This window comes from Oncorhynchus masou, chromosome 3 (genome assembly GCF_036934945.1).
Source record: "Oncorhynchus masou masou isolate Uvic2021 chromosome 3, UVic_Omas_1.1, whole genome shotgun sequence".
NCBI lineage: Eukaryota > Metazoa > Chordata > Actinopteri > Salmoniformes > Salmonidae > Oncorhynchus > Oncorhynchus masou.
The window spans coordinates 563,981-588,887 of record NC_088214.1 but is presented as its reverse complement, the minus strand read 5'-3'; the positions used below and the strand labels follow the sequence as shown (position 1 = coordinate 588,887).

At 43.8% G+C, this 24,907-nt stretch overlaps 1 protein-coding gene across 3 annotated transcripts in view; it reads right to left on the bottom strand.

The window, feature by feature from the left end:
* Positions 1-1,776: 1,776 nt before the first annotated feature.
* bag1 (BCL2 associated athanogene 1) overlaps positions 1,777-24,907 on the bottom strand; it is a 36,752-nt gene continuing 13,621 nt past the window's right edge. The window contains exons 5-7 of one of the 3 annotated variants that reach the window (XM_064928722.1): positions 7,892-7,999; positions 2,474-2,536; positions 1,777-2,316 (exon numbers count right to left, since the gene is read on the bottom strand). In XM_064928722.1, the coding sequence (XP_064784794.1) occupies positions 2,224-2,316; positions 2,474-2,536; positions 7,892-7,999 (264 nt within the window). In that variant the 3' untranslated portion in view covers positions 1,777-2,223. The remainder of the gene's footprint in view (positions 2,317-2,473; positions 2,537-7,891; positions 8,000-24,907) is intronic. The other 2 variants (XM_064928731.1, XM_064928741.1) reach the window with 2 other exon arrangements.

Below are 24,907 nucleotides of genomic sequence, written 5' to 3'. Positions count from 1 at the left end.
TCCTGTCACTGGTCAGACTGATCATTAGTGACATCACATCCTGTTACTGGTCAGACTGACCCTTAGTGACATCACATCCTGTCACTGGTCAGACTGACCATTAGTGACATCACATCCTGTCACTAGAAAGCAGTACAGAATCAGTCACCAGCAGTCTCTTTGTAATAGCAACACATATCAGCAAACACCACACATTTTCAAAGTCTGAAGGATTATTTCATTTTGGTTCTTTTACTTTGTTAAAATATCCTACATACACAGCACCCTTTCTCAAGTCCCTGAGGACCAAAGGCTACAACAGTCAGTGTTGTCTTCTCTACCCCAGCACACACACGGAGGGCTCAGTATAAGGGTACTCTGCTGCATGTTGCCATGCTAAATAAATACATTACAACAGCTCATAAATGTCACTCCTTATTTAGTGTCCTTGCTTTGGCCTGATAGGGCTCCCACATAGGTCTCTGTCCCAAACTAAAGCACTACGTTGGAATAGGGTTCCACTAGGTGTCCTCGAGCTGCTCCAGGCCTGGAGAGAGATGACTCCACTAGAGGTGTCCTCGAGGTGCTCCAGGCCTGGAGAGAGATGACTCCACTAGAGGTGTCCTCGAGCTGCTCCAGGCCTGGAGAGAGATGACTCCACTAGAGGTGTCCTCGAGCTGCTCCAGGCCTGGAGAGAGATGACTCCACTAGAGGTGTCCTCCAGAGTGCTCCAGGCCTGGAGAGAGATGACTCCACTAGAGGTGTCCTCGAGCTGCTCCAGGCCTGGAGAGATGACTCCACTAGAGGTGTCCTCCAGGTGCTCCAGGCCTGGAGAGAGATGACTCCACTAGAGGTGTCCTCCAGGTGCTCCAGGCCTGGAGAGAGATGACTCCACTAGAGGTGTCCTCGAGGTGCTCCAGGCCTGGAGAGAGATGACTCCACTAGAGGTGTCCTCCAGGTGCTCCAGGCCTGGAGAGAGATGACTCCACTAGAGGTGTCCTCCAGGTGCTCCAGGCCTGGAGAGAGATGACTCCACTAGAGGTGTCCTCCAGGTGCTCCAGGCCTGGAGAGAGATGACTCCACTAGAGGTGTCCTCGAGCTGCTCCAGGCCTGGAGAGAGATGACTCCACTAGAGGTGTCCTCGAGCTGCTCCAGGCCTGGAGAGAGATGACTCCACTAGAGGTGTCCTCGAGCTGCTCCAGGCCTGGAGAGAGATGACTCCACTAGAGGTGTCCTCGAGCTGCTCCAGGCCTGGAGAGAGATGACTCCACTAGAGGTTTCCTCGAGCTGCTCCAGGCCAATCACTTTTTGACAGCATCCTTTTGATTTAAACACAACGTTCCGCCCATGGAAGAAGAGGTCAGGAAGTGACGTTTGGGACCTGAATGCCAAAACATTCAGGAGATAAAGGTCCTCAAAGTCGACCCGTTTTGCATACCCCACCATACCACGAGACATCACTGGAAAAAATGTATGGTTGAGATTGATATCATTTAAGAGCTAACAAACAGGGTTATCATCCGATTTAATAATTTCTTGAAAAAAATATGTTTTAATAAAAATGTGGACATTGTTAATTTATGTTAAAGCATTAAATAATCTAAGTGTAAACTCTTTTTCATATCTACATGTTGTAGCTTAGACCCTATTTCACATCATCTGAGGTTGTGTTGTCCATCGGTTGAGACACAGAATGGGTCATACATTCTAATAGGTCAACTTTGAGCACCTTAATGTCTTCGATGTTTTGGCATTCAGGTCCCGAAAGTCACTTTCTGACCACTTCTACAATGGGTGACTACGTATGGAAGGCATTGTTCAAATCATAAGGGATCCTATCATCGAGGTCATCGAAATCACATGGATTTCCCCAGATCCCAGATGGTGACTCAGTGGAGACCAGGGCAGGGACAGAGATGTGGAGCAGCGTGGAGACCAGGGCAGGGACGGAGATGTGGAGCAGCGTGGAGACCAGGGCAGGGACAGAGATGTGGAGCAGCGTGGAGACCAGGGCAGGGACGGAGATGTGGAGCAGCGTGGAGACCAGGGCAGGGACAGAGATGTGGAGCAGCGTGGAGACCAGGGCAGGGACAGAGATATGGAGCAGCATGGAGACCAGGGCAGGGACAGAGATGTGGAGCAGCGTGGAGACCAGGGCAGGGACAGAGATGTGGAGCAGCGTAGAGATGGACATGACGGCAGATCCCAGATGGTGACCCAGTAGATCTCTGTGAAGTAGTAGATCTAAGAATCTGCCAGGGCCAGGTTCTTAGACTGGATCTTAGCCAAGTGGTCTAAAATCCCTGCTTCAATCTTGTCACACTGAGCCAGGAATCCCTGGAGGAGGAGGAAGAGGAGATGGCGGATATTCTTAGATCATCGTAGTAACCCTATAAAAACTAGTAACAACTTATTAACAGCATGGTTTTATATTACTCAAGTGGAAAAGGACCTACTTGATCACTCAGAGTTCATCAGAAATGAACAGACTCACCTGAACTGTTTTTACTAGACCCTTTTTCTTCATCCGACAGTCACCAAAGTTCTCTGGTAAAGTCTGTTAACAAGACACAGTTGTTTGAGTGGTTACAGAGAACGCTGTGATAAGACCAGCAGCTAGGGATTCTCTACTTAACCAAGCTGTGATAAGACCAGCAGCTAGGGATTCACTACTCAACCAAGCTGTGATAAGACCAGCAGCTAGGGATTCTCTACTCAACCAAGCTGTGATAAGACCAGCAGCTAGGGATTCTCTACTCAACCAAGCTGTGATAAGACCAGCAGCTAGGGATTCTCTACTCAACCAAGCTGTGATAAGACCAGCAGCTAGGGATTCTCTACTCAACCAAGCTGTGATAAGACCAGCAGCTAGGGATTCTCTACTCAACCAAGCTGTGATAAGACCAGCAGCTAGGGATTCTCTACTCAACCAAGCTGTGATTAGACCAGCAGCTAGGGATTCTCTACTCAACCAAGCTGTGATAAGACCAGCAGCTAGGGATTCTCTACTTAACCAAGCTGTGATAAGACCAGCAGCTAGGGATTCTCTACTTAAACAAGCTGTGATAAGACCAGCAGCTAGGGATTCTCTACTCAACCAAGCTGTGATAAGACCAGCAGCTAGGGATTCTCTACTCAACCAAGCTGTGATAAGACCAGCGCTAGGGATTCTCTACTCAACCAAGCTGTGATTAGACCAGCAGCTAGGGATTCTCTACTCAACCAAGCTGTGATAAGACCAGCAGCTAGGGATTCTCTACTCAACCAAGCTGTGATAAGAGCAGCAGCTAGGGATTCTCTACTCAACCAAGCTGTGATAAGAGCAGCAGCTAGGGATTCTCTACTTAACCAAGCTGTGATAAGACCAGCAGCTAGGGATTCTCTACTCAACCAAGCTGTGATAAGAGCAGCAGCTAGGGATTCTCTACTCAACCAAGCTGTGATAAGACCAGCAGCTAGGGATTCTCTACTCAACCAAGCTGTGATAAGACCAGCAGCTAGGGATTCTCTACTCAACCAAGCTGTGATAAGAGCAGCAGCTAGGGATTCTCTACTCAACCAAGCTGTGATAAGAGCAGCAGCTAGGGATTCTCTACTCAACCAAGCTGTGATAAGAGCAGCAGCTAGGGATTCTCTACTCAACCAAGCTGTGATTAGACCAGCAGCTAGGGATTCTCTACTCAACCAAGCTGTGATAAGAGCAGCAGCTAGGGATTCTCTACTCAACCAAGCTGTGATAAGAGCAGCAGCTAGGGATTCTCTACTCAACCAAGCTGTGATAAGACCAGCAGCTAGGGATTCTCTACTCAACCAAGCTGTGATAAGACCAGCGCTAGGGATTCTCTACTCAACCAAGCTGTATGACCAGTCCACCTGACCAGAACTACATGTGCTTGTTAATAAGGTTGTGTTACCATAGAGTCCACCTGCTTTAGGAGCAGGCCTAAATTACTGTAGGAGGGTTAAGGGGAACAGAACTAAGTGTAGGAGGGTTAGGGGGACCAGTACTAAGTGTAGGAGGGTTAGGGGGACCAGTACTAAGTGTAGGAGGGTTAAGGGGACCAGTACTAAGTGTAGGAGGGTTAAGGGGACCAGAACTAAGTGTAGGATGGTTAAGGGGACCAGTACTAAGTGTAGGAGGGTTAGGGGGACCGGAACTAAGTGTAGGAGGGTTAAGGGGACCAGTTAAGTGTAGGAGGGTTAAGGGGACCAGTACTAAGTGTAGGAGGGTTAGGGGGACCAGTACGAGGTGTAGGAGGGTTAAGGGGACCAGTACTAAGTGTAGGAGGGTTAAGGGGAACAGGTGTAGGAGGGTTAAGGGGACCAGAACTAAGTGTAGGAGGGTTAAGGGGACCAGTACTAAGTGTAGGAGGGTTAAGGGGACCAGTACTAAGTGTAGGAGGGTTAAGGGGACCAGTACTAGTGTAGGAGGGTTAAGGGGACCAGTACTAAGTGTAGGAGGGTTAAGGGGACCAGTACTAAGTGTAGGAGGGTTAAGGGGACCAGAACTAAGTGTAGGAGGGTTAAGGGGACCAGCACTAGGTGTAGGAGGGTTAAGTGTAGGAGGGTTAAGGGGACCAGTACTAGTGTAGGAGGGTTAAGTGTAGGAGGGTTAAGGGGACCAGTACTAAGTGTAGGAGGGTTAGGGGGACCGGAACTAAGTGTAGGAGGGTTAAGGGGACCAGTACTAGGTGTAGGAGGGTTAAGTGTAGGAGGGTTAAGGGGACCAGCACTAGGTGTAGGAGGGTTAAGGGGACCAGCACTAGGTGTAGGAGGGTTAAGGGGACCAGTACTAAGTGTAGGAGGGTTAAGGGGACCAGCACTAGGTGTAGGAGGGTTAAGTGTAGGAGGGTTAAGGGGACCAGCACTAGGTGTAGGAGGGTTAAGGGGACCAGCACTAGGTGTAGGAGGGTTAAGGGGACCAGTACTAGGTGTAGGAGGGTTAAGTGTAGGAGGGTTAAGGGGACCAGCACTAGGTGTAGGAGGGTTAAGTGTAGGAGGGTTAAGGGGACCAGTACTAAGTGTAGGAGGGTTAAGTGTTTAGGAGGGTTAAGGGGACCAGCACTAGGTGTAGGAGGGTTAAGGGGACCAGTACTAAGTGTAGGAGGGTTAATTGGACAGTACTAAAGGAGGGTTAAGGGGACCAGAACTAAGTGTAGGAGGGTTAAGGGGACCAGTACTAAGTGTAGGAGGGTTAATGGGACCAGTACTAAGTGTAGGAGGGTTAAGGGGACCAGTACTAAGTGTAGGAGGGTTAAGGGGACCAGTACTAAGTGTAGGAGGGTTAATGGGACCAGTACTAAGTGTAGGAGGGTTAATGGGACCAGTACTAAGTGTAGGAGGGTTAATGGGACCAGTACTAAGTGTAGGAGGGTTAAGGGGACCAGTACTAAGTGTAGGAGGGTTAATGGGACCAGAACTAAGTGTAGGAGGGTTAATGGGACCAGTACTAGTGTAGGAGGTTAAACGGACCAGAACTAAGTGTAGGAGGGTTAAGGGGACCAGTACTAAGTGTAGGAGGGTTAAGGGGACCAGTACTAAGTGTAGGAGGGTTAAGGGGACCAGTACTAAGTGTAGGAGGGTTAAGGGGACCAGTACTAAGTGTAGGAGGGTTAATGGGACAGAACTAAGTGTAGGAGGGTTAATCACCAGAACTAAGTGTAGGAGGGTTAAGGGGACCAGAACTAAGTGTAGGAGGGTTAATGGGACCAGTACTAAGTGTAGGAGGGTTAAGGGGACCAGTACTAAGTGTAGGAGGGTTAGGGGGACCAGAACTAAGTGTAGGAGGGTTAGGGGAACCAGTACTAAGTGTAGGATTAAGGGGACCAGTACTAAGTGTAGGATTATCACCAGAACTAAGTGTAGGAGGGTTAAGGGGACCAGTACTAAGTGTAGGAGGGTTAATCACCAGTACTAAGTGTAGGAGGGTTAGGGGGACCAGAACTAAGTGTAGGAGGGTTAGGGGAACCAGTCCTAGTGTAGGAGGGTTAGGGGGACCAATACAACGTGTAGGAGGGCTAGGGGGACCGGAACTAAGTGTAGTAGGGTTAGGGGGACCAGAACTAAGTGTAGGAGGGTTAGGGGCACCAGAACTAAGTGTAGGAGGGTTAGGGGGACCAGAACTAAGTGTAGGAGGGTTAATGGGACCAGAACTAAGTGTAGGAGGGTTAAGGGGACCAGTACTAAGTGTAGGAGGGTTAAGGGGACCAGTACTAAGTGTAGGAGGGTTAAGGGACCAGAACTAAGTGTAGGAGGGTTAAGGGGACCAGTACTAAATGTAGGAGGGTTATGGGGACCAGTACTAAGTGTATCATTAAGGGGACCAGAACTAAATGTAGGAGGGTTATGGGGACCAGTACTAAGTGTAGGAGGGTTAAGGGGACCAGCACAAGGTGTAGGAGGGTTAAGTGTAGGAGGGTTAAGTGTAGGAGGGTTAATCACCAGCACTAGGTGTATCAGGGTTAAGTGTAGGAGGGTTAAGGGGACCAGTACTAAGTGTATCATCAAGTGTAGGAGGGTTAAGGGGACCAGCACTAGGTGTAGGAGGGTTAAGTGTAGGAGGGTTAAGGGGACCAGTACTAAGTGTAGGATCAAGTGTAGGAGGGTTAAGGGGACCAGCACTAGGTGTAGGAGGGTTAAGTGTAGGATTAATCACCAGCACTAGGTGTAGGAGGGTTAAGTGTAGGAGGGTTAAGGGGACCAGCACTAGGTGTAGGAGGGTTAAGTGTAGGAGGGTTAAGGGGACCAGTACTAAGTGTAGGAGGGTTAAGGGGACCAGTACTAAGTGTAGGAGGGTTAAGGGGACCAGTACTAAGTGTAGGAGGGTTAAGGGGACCAGTACTAACTGTAGGAGGGTTAAGGGGACCAGTACTAAGTGTAGGAGGGTTAAGGGGACCAGTATATGTAGGAGGGTTAAGGGGACCAGCACTAGGTGTAGGATTAAGGGGACCAGCACTAGGTGTAGGAGGGTTAAGTGTAGGAGGGTTAAGGGGACCAGCACTAGGTGTAGGAGGGTTAAGGGGACCAGCACTAGTATATCAGGGTTAAGGGGACCAGCACTAGGTGTAGGAGGGTTAAGTGTAGGAGGGTTAAGGGGACCAGCACTAGGTGTAGGAGGGTTAAGGGGACCAGTACTAAGTGTAGGAGGGTTAAGTGTAGGAGGGTTAAGGGGACCAGTACTAGGTGTAGGAGGGTTAAGTGTAGGAGGGTTAAGGGGACCAGCACTAGGTGTAGGAGGGTTAAGTGTAGGAGGGTTAAGGGGACCAGTACTAAGTGTAGGAGGGTTAAGTGTAGGAGGGTTAATCACCAGCACTAGGTGTAGGAGGGTTAAGTGTAGGAGGGTTAAGGGGACCAGCACTAGGTGTAGGAGGGTTAAGTGTAGGAGGGTTAAGGGGACCAGCACTAGGTGTAGGAGGGTTAAGTGTAGGAGGGTTAAGGGGACCAGTACTAAGTGTAGGAGGGTTAAGGGGACCAGTACTAGTGTAGGAGGGTTAAGGGGACCAGTACTAAGTGTAGGAGGGTTAAGGGGACCAGTACTATCTGTCAGGAGGGTTAAGTATACCAGTACTAAGTGTAGGAGGGTTAAGGGGACCAGTCACAGTGTAGGAGGGTTAAGGGGACCAGCACTAGGTGTAGGAGGGTTAAGGGGACCAGCACTAGTGTATCAGGGTTAAGTGTAGGAGGGTTATCACAGGACCAGCACTAGGTGTAGGAGGGTTAAGGGGACCAGCACTAGGTGTAGGAGGGTTAAGTATACCAGCACTCAGTCCTAGGAGGGTTAAGTGTAGGAGGGTTAAGGGGACCAGCACTAGGTGTAGGAGGGTTAAGTGTAGGAGGGTTAAGGGGACCAGCACTAGGTGTAGGAGGGTTAAGGGGACCAGCACTAGGTGTAGGAGGGTTAGGGCTGTGTTACCATAGAGTCCACCTGCTCTAGAATCTTCATGAACTGTTCAGATGCCACCTTCACTCGTTGGTCCAGTCTCCCCAGTGCCTCAGCCTGCAGGTCTTTAGCTAGGAACCCCTATAGAACAACAGTAACAGGAAAGTGCAAAGAAAAGCTAACTCCTGTGTACATGTGTAGATACTGTGTGGATGCTGACAAGTGCAGCCTCTTGCTTCACTCTCTCCGGGCATTATCTGTTATAACACTTCTGCTGGGTCTCAGTCCCTGTAACGCAATACTCCTTAGTATTGTGGCAAGGACACATAACACGATGCGGATTTAACTTGTTTAGGAAACAAACATCCTAGAGTCACATGTATTTATTTTCTAGGCTATAGCACACAATATTTGACATATAAAGAGTTGTGTGCTTCCTGCTTTAGTATCATCGCAGTCCTAGTATATCATCGCAGTCCTAGTATATCATCACAGTCCTAGTATATCATCACAGTCCTAGTATATCATCACAGTCCTAGTATATCATCACAGTCCTAGTATATCATCACAGTCCTAGTATATCATCACAGTCCTAGTATATCATCACAGTCCTAGTATATCATCACAGTCCTAGTATATCATCACAGTCCTAGTATATCATCACAGTCCTAGTATATCATCACAGTCCTAGTATATCATCACAGTCCTAGTATATCATCACAGTCCTAGTATATCATCACAGTCCTAGTATATCATCACAGTCCTAGTATATCATCACAGTCCTAGTATATCATCACAGTCCTAGTATATCATCACAGTCCTAGTATATCATCACAGTCCTAGTATATCATCACAGTCCTAGTATATCATCACAGTCCTAGTATATCATCACAGTCCTAGTATATCATCACAGTCCTAGTATATCATCACAGTCCTAGTATATCATCACAGTCCTAGTATATCATCACAGTCCTAGTATATCATCACAGTCCTAGTATATCATCACAGTCCTAGTATATCATCACAGTCCTAGTATATCATCACAGTCCTAGTATATCATCACAGTCCTAGTATATCATCACAGTCCTAGTATATCATCACAGTCCTAGTATATCATCACAGTCCTAGTATATCATCACAGTCCTAGTATATCATCACAGTCCTAGTATATCATCACAGTCCTAGTATATCATCACAGTCCTAGTATATCATCACAGTCCTAGTATATCATCACAGTCCTAGTATATCATCACAGTCCTAGTATATCATCACAGTCCTAGTATATCATCACAGTCCTAGTATATCATCACAGTCCTAGTATATCATCACAGTCAGTCCTAGTATATCATCACAGTCCTAGTATATCATCACAGTCCTAGTATATCATCACAGTCCTAGTATATCATCACAGTCCTAGTATATCATCACAGTCCTAGTATATCATCACAGTCCTAGTATATCATCACAGTCCTAGTATATCATCACAGTCCTAGTATATCATCACAGTCCTAGTATATCATCACAGTCCTAGTATATCATCACAGTCCTAGTATATCATCACAGTCCTAGTATATCATCACAGTCCTAGTATATCATCACAGTCCTAGTATATCATCACAGTCCTAGTATATCATCACAGTCCTAGTATATCATCACAGTCCTAGTATATCATCACAGTCCTAGTATATCATCACAGTCCTAGTATATCATCACAGTCCTAGTATATCATCACAGTCCTAGTATATCATCACAGTCCTAGTATATCATCACAGTCCTAGTATATCATCACAGTCCTAGTATATCATCACAGTCCTAGTATATCATCACAGTCCTAGTATATCATCACAGTCCTAGTATATCATCACAGTCCTAGTATATCATCACAGTCCTAGTATATCATCACAGTCCTAGTATATCATCACAGTCCTAGTATATCATCACAGTCCTAGTATATCATCACAGTCCTAGTATATCATCACAGTCCTAGTATATCATCACAGTCCTAGTATATCATCACAGTCCTAGTATATCATCACAGTCCTAGTATATCATCACAGTCCTAGTATATCATCACAGTCCTAGTATATCATCACAGTCCTAGTATATCATCACAGTCCTAGTATATCATCACAGTCCTAGTATATCATCACAGTCCTAGTATATCATCACAGTCCTAGTATATCATCACAGTCCTAGTATATCATCACAGTCCTAGTATATCATCACAGTCCTAGTATATCATCACAGTCCTAGTATATCATCACAGTCCTAGTATATCATCACAGTCCTAGTATATCATCACAGTCCTAGTATATCATCACAGTCCTAGTATATCATCACAGTCCTAGTATATCATCACAGTCCTAGTATATCATCACAGTCCTAGTATATCATCACAGTCCTAGTATATCATCACAGTCCTAGTATATCATCACAGTCCTAGTATATCATCACAGTCCTAGTATATCATCACAGTCCTAGTATATCATCACAGTCCTAGTATATCATCACAGTCCTAGTATATCATCACAGTCCTAGTATATCATCACAGTCCTAGTATATCATCACAGTCCTAGTATATCATCACAGTCCTAGTATATCATCACAGTCCTAGTATATCATCACAGTCCTAGTATATCATCACAGTCCTAGTATATCATCACAGTCCTAGTATATCATCACAGTCCTAGTATATCATCACAGTCCTAGTATATCATCACAGTCCTAGTATATCATCACAGTCCTAGTATATCATCACAGTCCTAGTATATCATCACAGTCCTAGTATATCATCACAGTCCTAGTATATCATCACAGTCCTAGTATATCATCACAGTCCTAGTATATCATCACAGTCCTAGTATATCATCACAGTCCTAGTATATCATCACAGTCCTAGTATATCATCACAGTCCTAGTATATCATCACAGTCCTAGTATATCATCACAGTCCTAGTATATCATCACAGTCCTAGTATATCATCACAGTCCTAGTATATCATCACAGTCCTAGTATATCATCACAGTCCTAGTATATCATCACAGTCCTAGTATATCATCACAGTCCTAGTATATCATCACAGTCCTAGTATATCATCACAGTCCTAGTATATCATCACAGTCCTAGTATATCATCACAGTCCTAGTATATCATCACAGTCCTAGTATATCATCACAGTCCTAGTATATCATCACAGTCCTAGTATATCATCACAGTCCTAGTATATCATCACAGTCCTAGTATATCATCACAGTCCTAGTATATCATCACAGTCCTAGTATATCATCACAGTCCTAGTATATCATCACAGTCCTAGTATATCATCACAGTCCTAGTATATCATCACAGTCCTAGTATATCATCACAGTCCTAGTATATCATCGCAGTCCTAGTATATCATCGCAGTCCTAGTATATCATCACAGTCCTAGTATATCATCACAGTCCTAGTATATCATCACAGTCCTAGTATATCATCACAGTCCTAGTATATCATCACAGTCCTAGTATATCATCACAGTCCTAGTATATCATCACAGTCCTAGTATATCATCACAGTCCTAGTATATCATCACAGTCCTAGTATATCATCACAGTCCTAGTATATCATCACAGTCCTAGTATATCATCACAGTCCTAGTATATCATCACAGTCCTAGTATATCATCACAGTCCTAGTATATCATCACAGTCCTAGTATATCATCACAGTCCTAGTATATCATCACAGTCCTAGTATATCATCACAGTCCTAGTATATCATCACAGTCCTAGTATATCATCACAGTCCTAGTATATCATCACAGTCCTAGTATATCATCACAGTCCTAGTATATCATCACAGTCCTAGTATATCATCACAGTCCTAGTATATCATCACAGTCCTAGTATATCATCACAGTCCTAGTATATCATCACAGTCCTAGTATATCATCACAGTCCTAGTATATCATCACAGTCCTAGTATATCATCACAGTCCTAGTATATCATCACAGTCCTAGTATATCATCACAGTCCTAGTATATCATCACAGTCCTAGTATATCATCACAGTCCTAGTATATCATCACAGTCCTAGTATATCATCACAGTCCTAGTATATCATCACAGTCCTAGTATATCATCACAGTCCTAGTATATCATCACAGTCCTAGTATATCATCACAGTCCTAGTATATCATCACAGTCCTAGTATATCATCACAGTCCTAGTATATCATCACAGTCCTAGTATATCATCACAGTCCTAGTATATCATCACAGTCCTAGTATATCATCACAGTCCTAGTATATCATCACAGTCCTAGTATATCATCACAGTCCTAGTATATCATCACAGTCCTAGTATATCATCACAGTCCTAGTATATCATCACAGTCCTAGTATATCATCACAGTCCTAGTATATCATCACAGTCCTAGTATATCATCACAGTCCTAGTATATCATCACAGTCCTAGTATATCATCACAGTCCTAGTATATCATCACAGTCCTAGTATATCATCACAGTCCTAGTATATCATCACAGTCCTAGTATATCATCACAGTCCTAGTATATCATCACAGTCCTAGTATATCATCACAGTCCTAGTATATCATCACAGTCCTAGTATATCATCACAGTCCTAGTATATCATCACAGTCCTAGTATATCATCACAGTCCTAGTATATCATCACAGTCCTAGTATATCATCACAGTCCTAGTATATCATCACAGTCCTAGTATATCATCACAGTCCTAGTATATCATCACAGTCCTAGTATATCATCACAGTCCTAGTATATCATCACAGTCCTAGTATATCATCACAGTCCTAGTATATCATCACAGTCCTAGTATATCATCACAGTCCTAGTATATCATCACAGTCCTAGTATATCATCACAGTCCTAGTATATCATCACAGTCCTAGTATATCATCACAGTCCTAGTATATCATCACAGTCCTAGTATATCATCACAGTCCTAGTATATCATCACAGTCCTAGTATATCATCACAGTCCTAGTATATCATCACAGTCCTAGTATATCATCACAGTCCTAGTATATCATCACAGTCCTAGTATATCATCACAGTCCTAGTATATCATCACAGTCCTAGTATATCATCACAGTCCTAGTATATCATCACAGTCCTAGTATATCATCACAGTCCTAGTATATCATCACAGTCCTAGTATATCATCACAGTCCTAGTATATCATCACAGTCCTAGTATATCATCACAGTCCTAGTATATCATCACAGTCCTAGTATATCATCACAGTCCTAGTATATCATCACAGTCCTAGTATATCATCACAGTCCTAGTATATCATCACAGTCCTAGTATATCATCACAGTCCTAGTATATCATCACAGTCCTAGTATATCATCACAGTCCTAGTATATCATCACAGTCCTAGTATATCATCACAGTCCTAGTATATCATCACAGTCCTAGTATATCATCACAGTCCTAGTATACATTCACATGGGCCTTCGGAAAGTATTCTTACTCACTAGACTTATTCCACATTGTGTTTCAGCCTGAATGGATTCAATCTTTTTTTCTACACATAATACCCTATAATGACAAAGTGAAAACGTGTTTTTAGAAATGTATTCAAAATTAAATACAGAAATATTTCATTTACTTTGTAGAATCACCTTTTTGCAGTGATTACAGCTGTGAGTCTTTCTGGGTAAGTCTCTAAGAGTGATTACAGCTGTGAGTCTTTCTGGGTAAGTCTCTAAGAGTGATTACAGCTGTGAGTCTTTCTGGGTGAGTCTCTAAGAACTTTGCACACCTGGATTTTACAATATTTGCCCATTCATATTTAAATTCTTCAAACTCTGACAAGTTGATTGCTGATCATTCAAGTCTTGCCATATGTTTTTATAGCTGATTTATGTCAAAACTATAACTAGGCCACTCAGGAACATTCCATGAGGTCTGCACAACGCATCACCGGGGGCAAACTACCTGCCCTCCAGGACACCTACACCACCCGATGTTACAGGAAAGCCATAAAGATCATCAAGGACAACAACCACCCGAGCCACTGCCTGTTCACCCCGCTATCATCCAGAAGGCGAGGTCAGTACAGGTGCATCAAAGCTGGGACCGAGAGACTGAAAAAGTTTCTATCTCAAGGCCATCAGACTGTTAAACAGCCACCACTAACATAGAGTAGCTGCTGCCAACACACTGACTCAACTCCAGCCACTTTAATAATGGAAATGTATGCAAAAATATATCACTAGCAACTTTAAACAATGCTGCTTAATATAATGTTTACATACCCTACATTACTCATCTCATATGTATATACTGTACTCTATATCATCTACTGCATCTTTATGTAATACATGTATCACTAGCCACTTTAACTATGCCACTTTGTTTACATACTCATCTCATATGTATATACTGTACTCGATACCATCTACTGTATCTTGCCTATGCTGCTCTGTACCATCATTCATTCATATATCCTTATGTACATATTCTTTATCCCCTTACACTGTGTATAAGACAGTAGTTTAGGAATTGTTAGTTAGATAACTCGTTGGTTATTACTGCATTGTCGGAACTAGAAGCACAAGCATTTCACTACACTCATATTAACATCTGCTAACCATGTGTATGTGACAAGTACATTTGATTTGATAAGCAACTCCAGTGTAGATTTGTCTTTTAGGTTGTTGTCCTGCTGAAAGGTGAATGTCAACCATGGCCTATTACTTTAGTGTCTTGTCCTGCTGAAAGGTGAATGTCAACCATGGCCTATTACTTTAGGTTGTTGTCCTGCTGAAAGGTGAATGTCAACCATGGCCTATTACTTTAGTGTCTTGTCCTGCTGAAAGGTGAATGTCAACCATGGCCTATTACTTTAGGTTGTTGTCCTGCTGAAAGGTGAATGTCAACCATGGCCTATTACTTTAGTGTCTTGTCCTGCTGAAAGGTGAATGTCAACCATGGCCTATTACTTTAGGTTGTTGTCCTGCTGAAAGGTGAATGTCAACCATGGCCTATTACTTTAGTGTCTTGTCCTGCTGAAAGGTGAATGTCAACCATGGCCTATTACTTTAGGTGAATTCAACCATGTTGTCCTGCTGAAAGGTGAATGTCAACCATGGCCTATTACTTTAGGTTGTTGTCCTGCTGAAAGGTGAATGTCAACCATGGCCTATTACTTTAGTGTCTTGTCCTGCTGAAAGGTGAATGTCAACCATGGCCTATTACTTTAGTGTCTTGTCCTGCTGAAAGGTGAATGTCAACCATGGCCTATTACTTTAGTGTCTTGTCCTGCTGAAAGGTGAATGTCAACCATGGCCTATTACTTTAGTGTCTTGTCCTGCTGAAAGGTGAATGTCAACCATGGCCTATTACTTTAGTGTCTTGTCCTGCTGAAAGGTGAATGTCAACCATGGCCTATTACTTTAGGTTGTTGTCCTGCTGAAAGGTGAATGTCAACCATGGCCTATTACTTTAGTGTCTTGTCCTGCTGAAAGGTGAATGTCAACCATGGCCTATTACTTTAGGTTGTTGTCCTGCTGAAAGGTGAATGTCAACCATGGCCTATTACTTTAGGTTGTTGTCCTGCTGAAAGGTGAATGTCAACCATGGCCTATTACTTTAGTGTCTTGTCCTGCTGAAAGGTGAATGTCAACCATGGCCTATTACTTTAGTGTCTTGTCCTGCTGAAAGGTGAATGTCAACCATGGCCTATTACTTTAGTGTCTTGTCCTGCTGAAAGGTGAATGTCAACCATGGCCAATTACTTTAGTGTCTTGTCCTGCTGAAAGGTCAAAGGTGAATGTCATGGCCTATTACTTTAGGTTGTTGTCCTGCTGAAAGGTGAATGTCAACCATGGCCTATTACTTTAGTGTCTTGTCCTGCTGAAAGGTGAATGTCAACCATGGCCTATTACTTTAGGTTGTTGTCCTGCTGAAAGGTGAATGTCAACCATGGCCTATTACTTTAGTGTCTTGTCCTGCTGAAAGGTGAATGTCAACCATGGCCTATTACTTTAGGTTGTTGTCCTGCTGAAAGGTGAATGTCAACCATGGCCTATTACTTTAGTGTCTTGTCCTGCTGAAAGGTGAATGTCAACCATGGCCTATTACTTTAGGTTGTTGTCCTGCTGAAAGGTGAATGTCAACCATGGCCTATTACTTTAGTGTCTTGTCCTGCTGAAAGGTGAATGTCAACCATGGCCTATTACTTTAGGTTGTTGTCCTGCTGAAAGGTGAATGTCAACCATGGCCTATTACTTTAGGTTGTTGTCCTGCTGAAAGGTGAATGTCAACCATGGCCTATTACTTTAGTGTCTTGTCCTGCTGAAAGGTGAATGTCAACCATGGCCTATTACTTTAGTGTCTTGTCCTGCTGAAAGGTGAATGTCAACCATGGCCTATTACTTTAGTGTCTTGTCCTGCTGAAAGGTGAATGTCAACCATGGCCTATTACTTTAGTGTCTTGTCCTGCTGAAAGGTGAATGTCAACCATGGCCTATTACTTTAGGTTGTTGTCCTGCTGAAAGGTGAATGTCAACCATGGCCTATTACTTTAGTGTCTTGTCCTGCTGAAAGGTGAATGTCAACCATGGCCTATTACTTTAGGTTGTTGTCCTGCTGAAAGGTGAATGTCAACCATGGCCTATTACTTTAGGTTGTTGTCCTGCTGAAAGGTGAATGTCAACCATGGCCTATTACTTTAGTGTCTTGTCCTGCTGAAAGGTGAATGTCAACCATGGCCTATTACTTTAGTGTCTTGTCCTGCTGAAAGGTGAATGTCAACCATGGCCTATTACTTTAGGTTGTTGTCCTGCTGAAAGGTGAATGTCAACCATGGCCTATTACTTTAGTGTCTTGTCCTGCTGAAAGGTGAATGTCAACCATGGCCTATTACTTTAGTGTCTTGTCCTGCTGAAAGGTGAATGTCAACCATGGCCTATTACTTTAGTGTCTTGTCCTGCTGAAAGGTGAATGTCAACCATGGCCAATTACTTTAGTGTCTTGTCCTGCTGAAAGGTGAATGTCAACCATGGCCTATTACTTTAGGTTGTTGTCCTGCTGAAAGGTGAATGTCAACCATGGCCTATTACTTTAGTGTCTTGTCCTGCTGAAAGGTGAATGTCAACCATGGCCTATTACTTTAGGTTGTTGTCCTGCTGAAAGGTGAATGTCAACCATGGCCTATTACTTTAGGTTGTTGTCCTGCTGAAAGGTGAATGTCAACCATGGCCTATTACTTTAGTGTCTTGTCCTGCTGAAAGGTGAATGTCAACCATGGCCTATTACTTTAGTGTCTTGTCCTGCTGAAAGGTGAATGTCAACCATGGCCTATTACTTTAGGTTGTTGTCCTGCTGAAAGGTGAATGTCAACCATGGCCTATTACTTTAGTGTCTTGTCCTGCTGAAAGGTGAATGTCAACCATGGCCTATTACTTTAGTGTCTTGTCCTGCTGAAAGGTGAATGTCAACCATGGCCTATTACTTTAGTGTCTTGTCCTGCTGAAAGGTGAATGTCAACCATGGCCTATTACTTTAGGTTGTTGTCCTGCTGAAAGGTGAATGTCAACCATGGCCTATTACTTTAGTGTCTTGTCCTGCTGAAAGGTGAATGTCAACCATGGCCTATTACTTTAGTGTCTTGTCCTGCTGAAAGGTGAATGTCAACCATGGCCTATTACTTTAGTGTCTTGTCCTGCTGAAAGGTGAAGGTCAACCATGGCCTATTACTTTAGTGTCTTGTCCTGCTGAAAGGTGAAGGTCAACCTTGGCCTATTACTTTAGGTTGTTGTCCTGCTGAAAGGTGAATGTCAACCATGGCCTATTACTTTAGGTTGTTGTCCTGCTGAAAGGTGAAGGTCAACCATGGCCTATTACTTTAGTGTCTTGTCCTGCTGAAAGGTGAATGTCAACCATGGCCTATTACTTTAGGTTGTTGTCCTGCTGAAAGGTGAATGTCAACCATGGCCTATTACTTTAGTGTCTTGTCCTGCTGAAAGGTGAAGGTCAACCATGGCCTATTACTTTAGTTGTTGTCCTGCTGAAAGGTGAATGTCAACCATGGCCTATTACTTTAGTGTCTTGTCCTGCTGAAAGGTGAATGTCAACCATGGCCTATTACTTTAGTGTCTTGTCCTGCTGAAAGGTGAAGGTCAACCATGGCCTATTACTTTAGGTTGTTGTCCTGCTGAAAGGTGAATGTCAACCATGGCCTATTACTTTAGTGTCTTGTCCTGCTGAAAGGTGAATGTCAACCATGGCCTATTACTTTAGGTTGTTGTCCTGCTGAAAGGTGAATGTCAACCATGGCCTATTACTTTAGGTTGTTGTCCTGCTGAAAGGTGAATGTCAACCATGGCCTATTACTTTAGGTTGTTGTCCTGCTGAAAGGTGAATGTCAACCATGGCCTATTACTTTAGGTTGTTGTCCTGCTGAAAGGTGAATGTCAACCATGGCCTATTACTTTAGGTTGTTGTCCTGCTGAAAGGTGAATGTCAACCATGGCCTATTACTTTAGTGTCTTGTCCTGCTGAAAGGTGAATGTCAACCATGGCCTATTACTTTAGGTTGTTGTCCTGCTGAAAGGTGAATGTCAACCATGGCCTATTACTTTAGTGTCTTGTCCTGCTGAAAGGTGAATGTCAACCATGGCCTATTACTTTAGGTTGTTGTCCTGCTGAAAGGTGAATGTCAACCATGGCCTATTACTTTAGGTTGTTGTCCTGCTGAAAGGTGAATGTCAACCATGGCCTATTACTTTAGTGTCTTGTCCTGCTGAAAGGTGAAGGTCAACCATGGCCTATTACTTTAGTGTCTTGTCCTGCTGAAAGGTGAAGGTCAACCATGGCCTATTACTTTAGTGTCTTGTCCTGCTGAAAGGTGAATGTCAACCATGGCCTATTACTTTAGTGTCTTGTCCTGCTGAAAGGTGAATGTCAACCATGGCCTATTACTTTAGTGTCTTGTCCTGCTGAAAGGTGAAGGTCAACCATGGCCTATTACTTTAGTGTCTTGTCCTGCTGAAAGGTGAAGGTCAACCATGGCCTATTACTTTAGTGTCTTGTCCTGCTGAAAGGTGAATGTCAACCATGGCCTATTACTTTAGTGTCTTGTCCTGCTGAAAGGTGAATGTCAACCATGGCCTATTACTTTAGTGTCTTGTCCTGCTGAAAGGTGAAGGTCAACCATGGCCTATTACTTTAGTGTCTTGTCCTGCTGAAAGGTGAATGTCAACCATGGCCTATTACTTTAGTGTCTTGTCCTGCTGAAAGGTGAATGTCAACCATGGCCTATTACTTTAGTGTCTTGTCCTGCTGAAAGGTGAAGGTCAACCATGGCCTATTACTTTAGTGTCTTGTCCTGCTGAAAGGTGAATGTCAACCATGGCCTATTACTTTAGTGTCTTGTCCTGCTGAAAGGTGAATGTCAACCATGGCCTATTACTTTAGTGTCTTGTCCTGCTGAAAGGTGAAGGTCAACCATGGCCTATTACTTTAGGTTGTTGTCCTGCTGAAAGGTGAATGTCAACCATGGCCTATTACTTTAGGTTGTTGTCCTGCTGAAAGGTGAATGTCAACCATGGCCTATTACTTTAGGTTGTTGTCCTGCTGAAAGGTGAATGTCAACCATGGCCTATTACTTTAGGTTGTTGTCCTGCTGAAAGGTGAATGTCAACCATGGCCTATTACTTTAGGTTGTTGTCCTGCTGAAAGGTGAATGTCAACCATGGCCTATTACTTTAGGTTGTTGTCCTGCTGAAAGGTGAAGGTCAACCATGGCCTATTACTTTAGTGTCTTGTCCTGCTGAAAGGTGAATGTCAACCATGGCCTATTACTTTAGGTTGTTGTCCTGCTGAAAGGTGAATGTCAACCATGGCCTATTACTTTAGTGTCTTGTCCTGCTGAAAGGTGAATGTCAACCATGGCCTATTACTTTAGTGTCTTGTCCTGCTGAAAGGTGAATGTCAACCATGGCCTATTACTTTAGGTTGTTGTCCTGCTGAAAGGTGAATGTCAACCATGGCCTATTACTTTAGGTTGTTGTCCTGCTGAAAGGTGAATGTCAACCATGGCCTATTACTTTAGTGTTGTTGTCCTGCTGAAAGGTGAATGTCAACCATGGCCTATTACTTTAGGTCTTGTCCTGCTGAAAGGTGAATGTCAACCATGGCCTATTACTTTAGGTTGTTGTCCTGCTGAAAGGTGAATGTCAACCATGGCCTATTACTTTAGGTTGTTGTCCTGCTGAAAGGTGAATGTCAACCATGGCCTATTACTTTAGTGTCTTGTCCTGCTGAAAGGTGAAGGTCAACCATGGCCTATTACTTTAGTGTCTTGTCCTGCTGAAAGGTGAAGGTCAACCATGGCCTATTACTTTAGTGTTGTTGTCCTGCTGAAAGGTGAATGTCAACCATGGCCTATTACTTTAGTGTCTTGTCCTGCTGAAAGGTGAATGTCAACCATGGCCTATTACTTTAGTGTCTTGTCCTGCTGAAAGGTGAAGGTCAACCATGGCCTATTACTTTAGTGTCTTGTCCTGCTGAAAGGTGAAGGTCAACCATGGCCTATTACTTTAGTGTCTTGTCCTGCTGAAAGGTGAATGTCAACCATGGCCTATTACTTTAGTGTCTTGTCCTGCTGAAAGGTGAAGGTCAACCATGGCCTATTACTTTAGTGTCTTGTCCTGCTGAAAGGTGAAGGTCAACCATGGCCTATTACTTTAGTGTCTTGTCCTGCTGAAAGGTGAATGTCAACCATGGCCTATTACTTTAGTGTCTTGTCCTGCTGAAAGGTGAATGTCAACCATGGCCTATTACTTTAGTGTCTTGTCCTGCTGAAAGGTGAAGGTCAACCATGGCCTATTACTTTAGTGTCTTGTCCTGCTGAAAGGTGAATGTCAACCATGGCCTATTACTTTAGTGTCTTGTCCTGCTGAAAGGTGAATGTCAACCATGGCCTATTACTTTAGTGTCTTGTCCTGCTGAAAGGTGAAGGTCAACCATGGCCTATTACTTTAGGTTGTTGTCCTGCTGAAAGGTGAATGTCAACCATGGCCTATTACTTTAGGTTGTTGTCCTGCTGAAAGGTGAAGGTCAACCATGGCCTATTACTTTAGGTTGTTGTCCTGCTGAAAGGTGAATGTCAACCATGGCCTATTACTTTAGGTTGTTGTCCTGCTGAAAGGTGAATGTCAACCATGGCCTATTACTTTAGGTTGTTGTCCTGCTGAAAGGTGAATGTCAACCATGGCCTATTACTTTAGGTTGTTGTCCTGCTGAAAGGTGAATGTCAACCATGGCCTATTACTTTAGTGTCTTGTCCTGCTGAAAGGTGAATGTCAACCATGGCCTATTACTTTAGGTTGTTGTCCTGCTGAAAGGTGAATGTCAACCATGGCCTATTACTTTAGGTTGTTGTCCTGCTGAAAGGTGAATGTCAACCATGGCCTATTACTTTAGGTTGTTGTCCTGCTGAAAGGTGAAGGTCAACCATGGCCTATTACTTTAGGTTGTTGTCCTGCTGAAAGGTGAAGGTCAACCATGGCCTATTACTTTAGTGTCTTGTCCTGCTGAAAGGTGAAGGTCAACCATGGCCTATTACTTTAGTGTCTTGTCCTGCTGAAAGGTGAATGTCAACCATGGCCTATTACTTTAGGTTGTTGTCCTGCTGAAAGGTGAAGGTCAACCATGGCCTATTACTTTAGGTTGTTGTCCTGCTGAAAGGTGAATGTCAACCATGGCCTATTACTTTAGTGTCTTGTCCTGCTGAAAGGTGAAGGTCAACCATGGCCTATTACTTTAGGTTGTTGTCCTGCTGAAAGGTGAAGGTCAACCATGGCCTATTACTTTAGTGTCTTGTCCTGCTGAAAGGTGAATGTCAACCATGGCCTATTACTTTAGTGTCTTGTCCTGCTGAAAGGTGAAGGTCAACCATGGCCTATTACTTTAGTGTCTTGTCCTGCTGAAAGGTGAAGGTCAACCATGGCCTATTACTTTAGTGTCTTGTCCTGCTGAAAGGTGAATGTCAACCATGGCCTATTACTTTAGTGTCTTGTCCTGCTGAAAGGTGAATGTCAACCATGGCCTATTACTTTAGTGTCTTGTCCTGCTGAAAGGTGAAGGTCAACCATGGCCTATTACTTTAGTGTCTTGTCCTGCTGAAAGGTGAATGTCAACCATGGCCTATTACTTTAGTGTCTTGTCCTGCTGAAAGGTGAATGTCAACCATGGCCTATTACTTTAGTGTCTTGTCCTGCTGAAAGGTGAAGGTCAACCATGGCCTATTACTTTAGTGTCTTGTCCTGCTGAAAGGTGAAGGTCAACCATGGCCTATTACTTTAGTGTCTTGTCCTGCTGAAAGGTGAATGTCAACCATGGCCTATTACTTTAGTGTCTTGTCCTGCTGAAAGGTGAATGTCAACCATGGCCTATTACTTTAGTGTCTTGTCCTGCTGAAAGGTGAAGGTCAACCATGGCCTATTACTTTAGTGTCTTGTCCTGCTGAAAGGTGAATGTCAACCATGGCCTATTACTTTAGTGTCTTGTCCTGCTGAAAGGTGAATGTCAACCATGGCCTATTACTTTAGTGTCTTGTCCTGCTGAAAGGTGAAGGTCAACCATGGCCTATTACTTTAGGTTGTTGTCCTGCTGAAAGGTGAATGTCAACCATGGCCTATTACTTTAGGTTGTTGTCCTGCTGAAAGGTGAAGGTCAACCATGGCCTATTACTTTAGGTTGTTGTCCTGCTGAAAGGTGAATGTCAACCATGGCCTATTACTTTAGGTTGTTGTCCTGCTGAAAGGTGAATGTCAACCATGGCCTATTACTTTAGGTTGTTGTCCTGCTGAAAGGTGAATGTCAACCATGGCCTATTACTTTAGGTTGTTGTCCTGCTGAAAGGTGAATGTCAACCATGGCCTATTACTTTAGTGTCTTGTCCTGCTGAAAGGTGAATGTCAACCATGGCCTATTACTTTAGGTTGTTGTCCTGCTGAAAGGTGAATGTCAACCATGGCCTATTACTTTAGGTTGTTGTCCTGCTGAAAGGTGAATGTCAACCATGGCCTATTACTTTAGGTTGTTGTCCTGCTGAAAGGTGAAGGTCAACCATGGCCTATTACTTTAGGTTGTTGTCCTGCTGAAAGATGAAGGTCAACCATGGCCTATTACTTTAGTGTCTTGTCCTGCTGAAAGGTGAAGGTCAACCATGGCCTATTACTTTAGTGTCTTGTCCTGCTGAAAGGTGAATGTCAACCATGGCCTATTACTTTAGGTTGTTGTCCTGCTGAAAGGTGAAGGTCAACCATGGCCTATTACTTTAGGTTGTTGTCCTGCTGAAAGGTGAAGGTCAACCATGGCCTATTACTTTAGTGTCTTGTCCTGCTGAAAGGTGAAGGTCAACCATGGCCTATTACTTTAGGTTGTTGTCCTGCTGAAAGGTGAAGGTCAACCATGGCCTATTACTTTAGTGTCTTGTCCTGCTGAAAGGTGAATGTCAACCATGGCCTATTACTTTAGTGTCTTGTCCTGCTGAAAGGTGAAGGTCAACCATGGCCTATTACTTTAGTGTCTTGTCCTGCTGAAAGGTGAATGTCAACCATGGCCTATTACTTTAGTGTCTTGTCCTGCTGAAAGGTGAATGTCAACCATGGCCTATTACTTTAGTGTCTTGTCCTGCTGAAAGGTGAATGTCAACCATGGCCTATTACTTTAGTGTCTTGTCCTGCTGAAAGGTGAAGGTCAACCATGGCCTATTACTTTAGTGTCTTGTCCTGCTGAAAGGTGAATGTCAACCATGGCCTATTACTTTAGTGTCTTGTCCTGCTGAAAGGTGAATGTCAACCATGGCCTATTACTTTAGTGTCTTGTCCTGCTGAAAGGTGAAGGTCAACCATGGCCTATTACTTTAGGTTGTTGTCCTGCTGAAAGGTGAATGTCAACCATGGCCTATTACTTTAGGTTGTTGTCCTGCTGAAAGGTGAAGGTCAACCATGGCCTATTACTTTAGGTTGTTGTCCTGCTGAAAGGTGAATGTCAACCATGGCCTATTACTTTAGTGTCTTGTCCTGCTGAAAGGTGAATGTCAACCATGGCCTATTACTTTAGTGTCTTGTCCTGCTGAAAGGTGAATGTCAACCATGGCCTATTACTTTAGTGTCTTGACCTGCTGAAAGGTGAAGGTCAACCATGGCCTATTACTTTAGTGTCTTGTCCTGCTGAAAGGTGAAGGTCAACCTTGGCCTATTACTTTAGGTTGTTGTCCTGCTGAAAGGTGAATGTCAACCATGGCCTATTACTTTAGGTTGTTGTCCTGCTGAAAGGTGAAGGTCAACCATGGCCTATTACTTTAGTGTCTTGTCCTGCTGAAAGGTGAAGGTCAACCATGGCCTATTACTTTAGGTTGTTGTCCTGCTGAAAGGTGAATGTCAACCATGGCCTATTACTTTAGGTTGTTGTCCTGCTGAAAGGTGAATGTCAACCATGGCCTATTACTTTAGTGTCTTGTCCTGCTGAAAGGTGAAGGTCAACCATGGCCTATTACTTTAGGTTGTTGTCCTGCTGAAAGGTGAATGTCAACCATGGCCTATTACTTTAGTGTCTTGTCCTGCTGAAAGGTGAATGTCAACCATGGCCTATTACTTTAGTGTCTTGTCCTGCTGAAAGGTGAAGGTCAACCATGGCCTATTACTTTAGGTTGTTGTCCTGCTGAAAGGTGAATGTCAACCATGGCCTATTACTTTAGTGTCTTGTCCTGCTGAAAGGTGAATGTCAACCATGGCCTATTACTTTAGGTTGTTGTCCTGCTGAAAGGTGAATGTCAACCATGGCCTATTACTTTAGGTTGTTGTCCTGCTGAAAGGTGAATGTCAACCATGGCCTATTACTTTAGGTTGTTGTCCTGCTGAAAGGTGAATGTCAACCATGGCCTATTACTTTAGTGTCTTGTCCTGCTGAAAGGTGAATGTCAACCATGGCCTATTACTTTAGGTTGTTGTCCTGCTGAAAGGTGAATGTCAACCATGGCCTATTACTTTAGGTTGTTGTCCT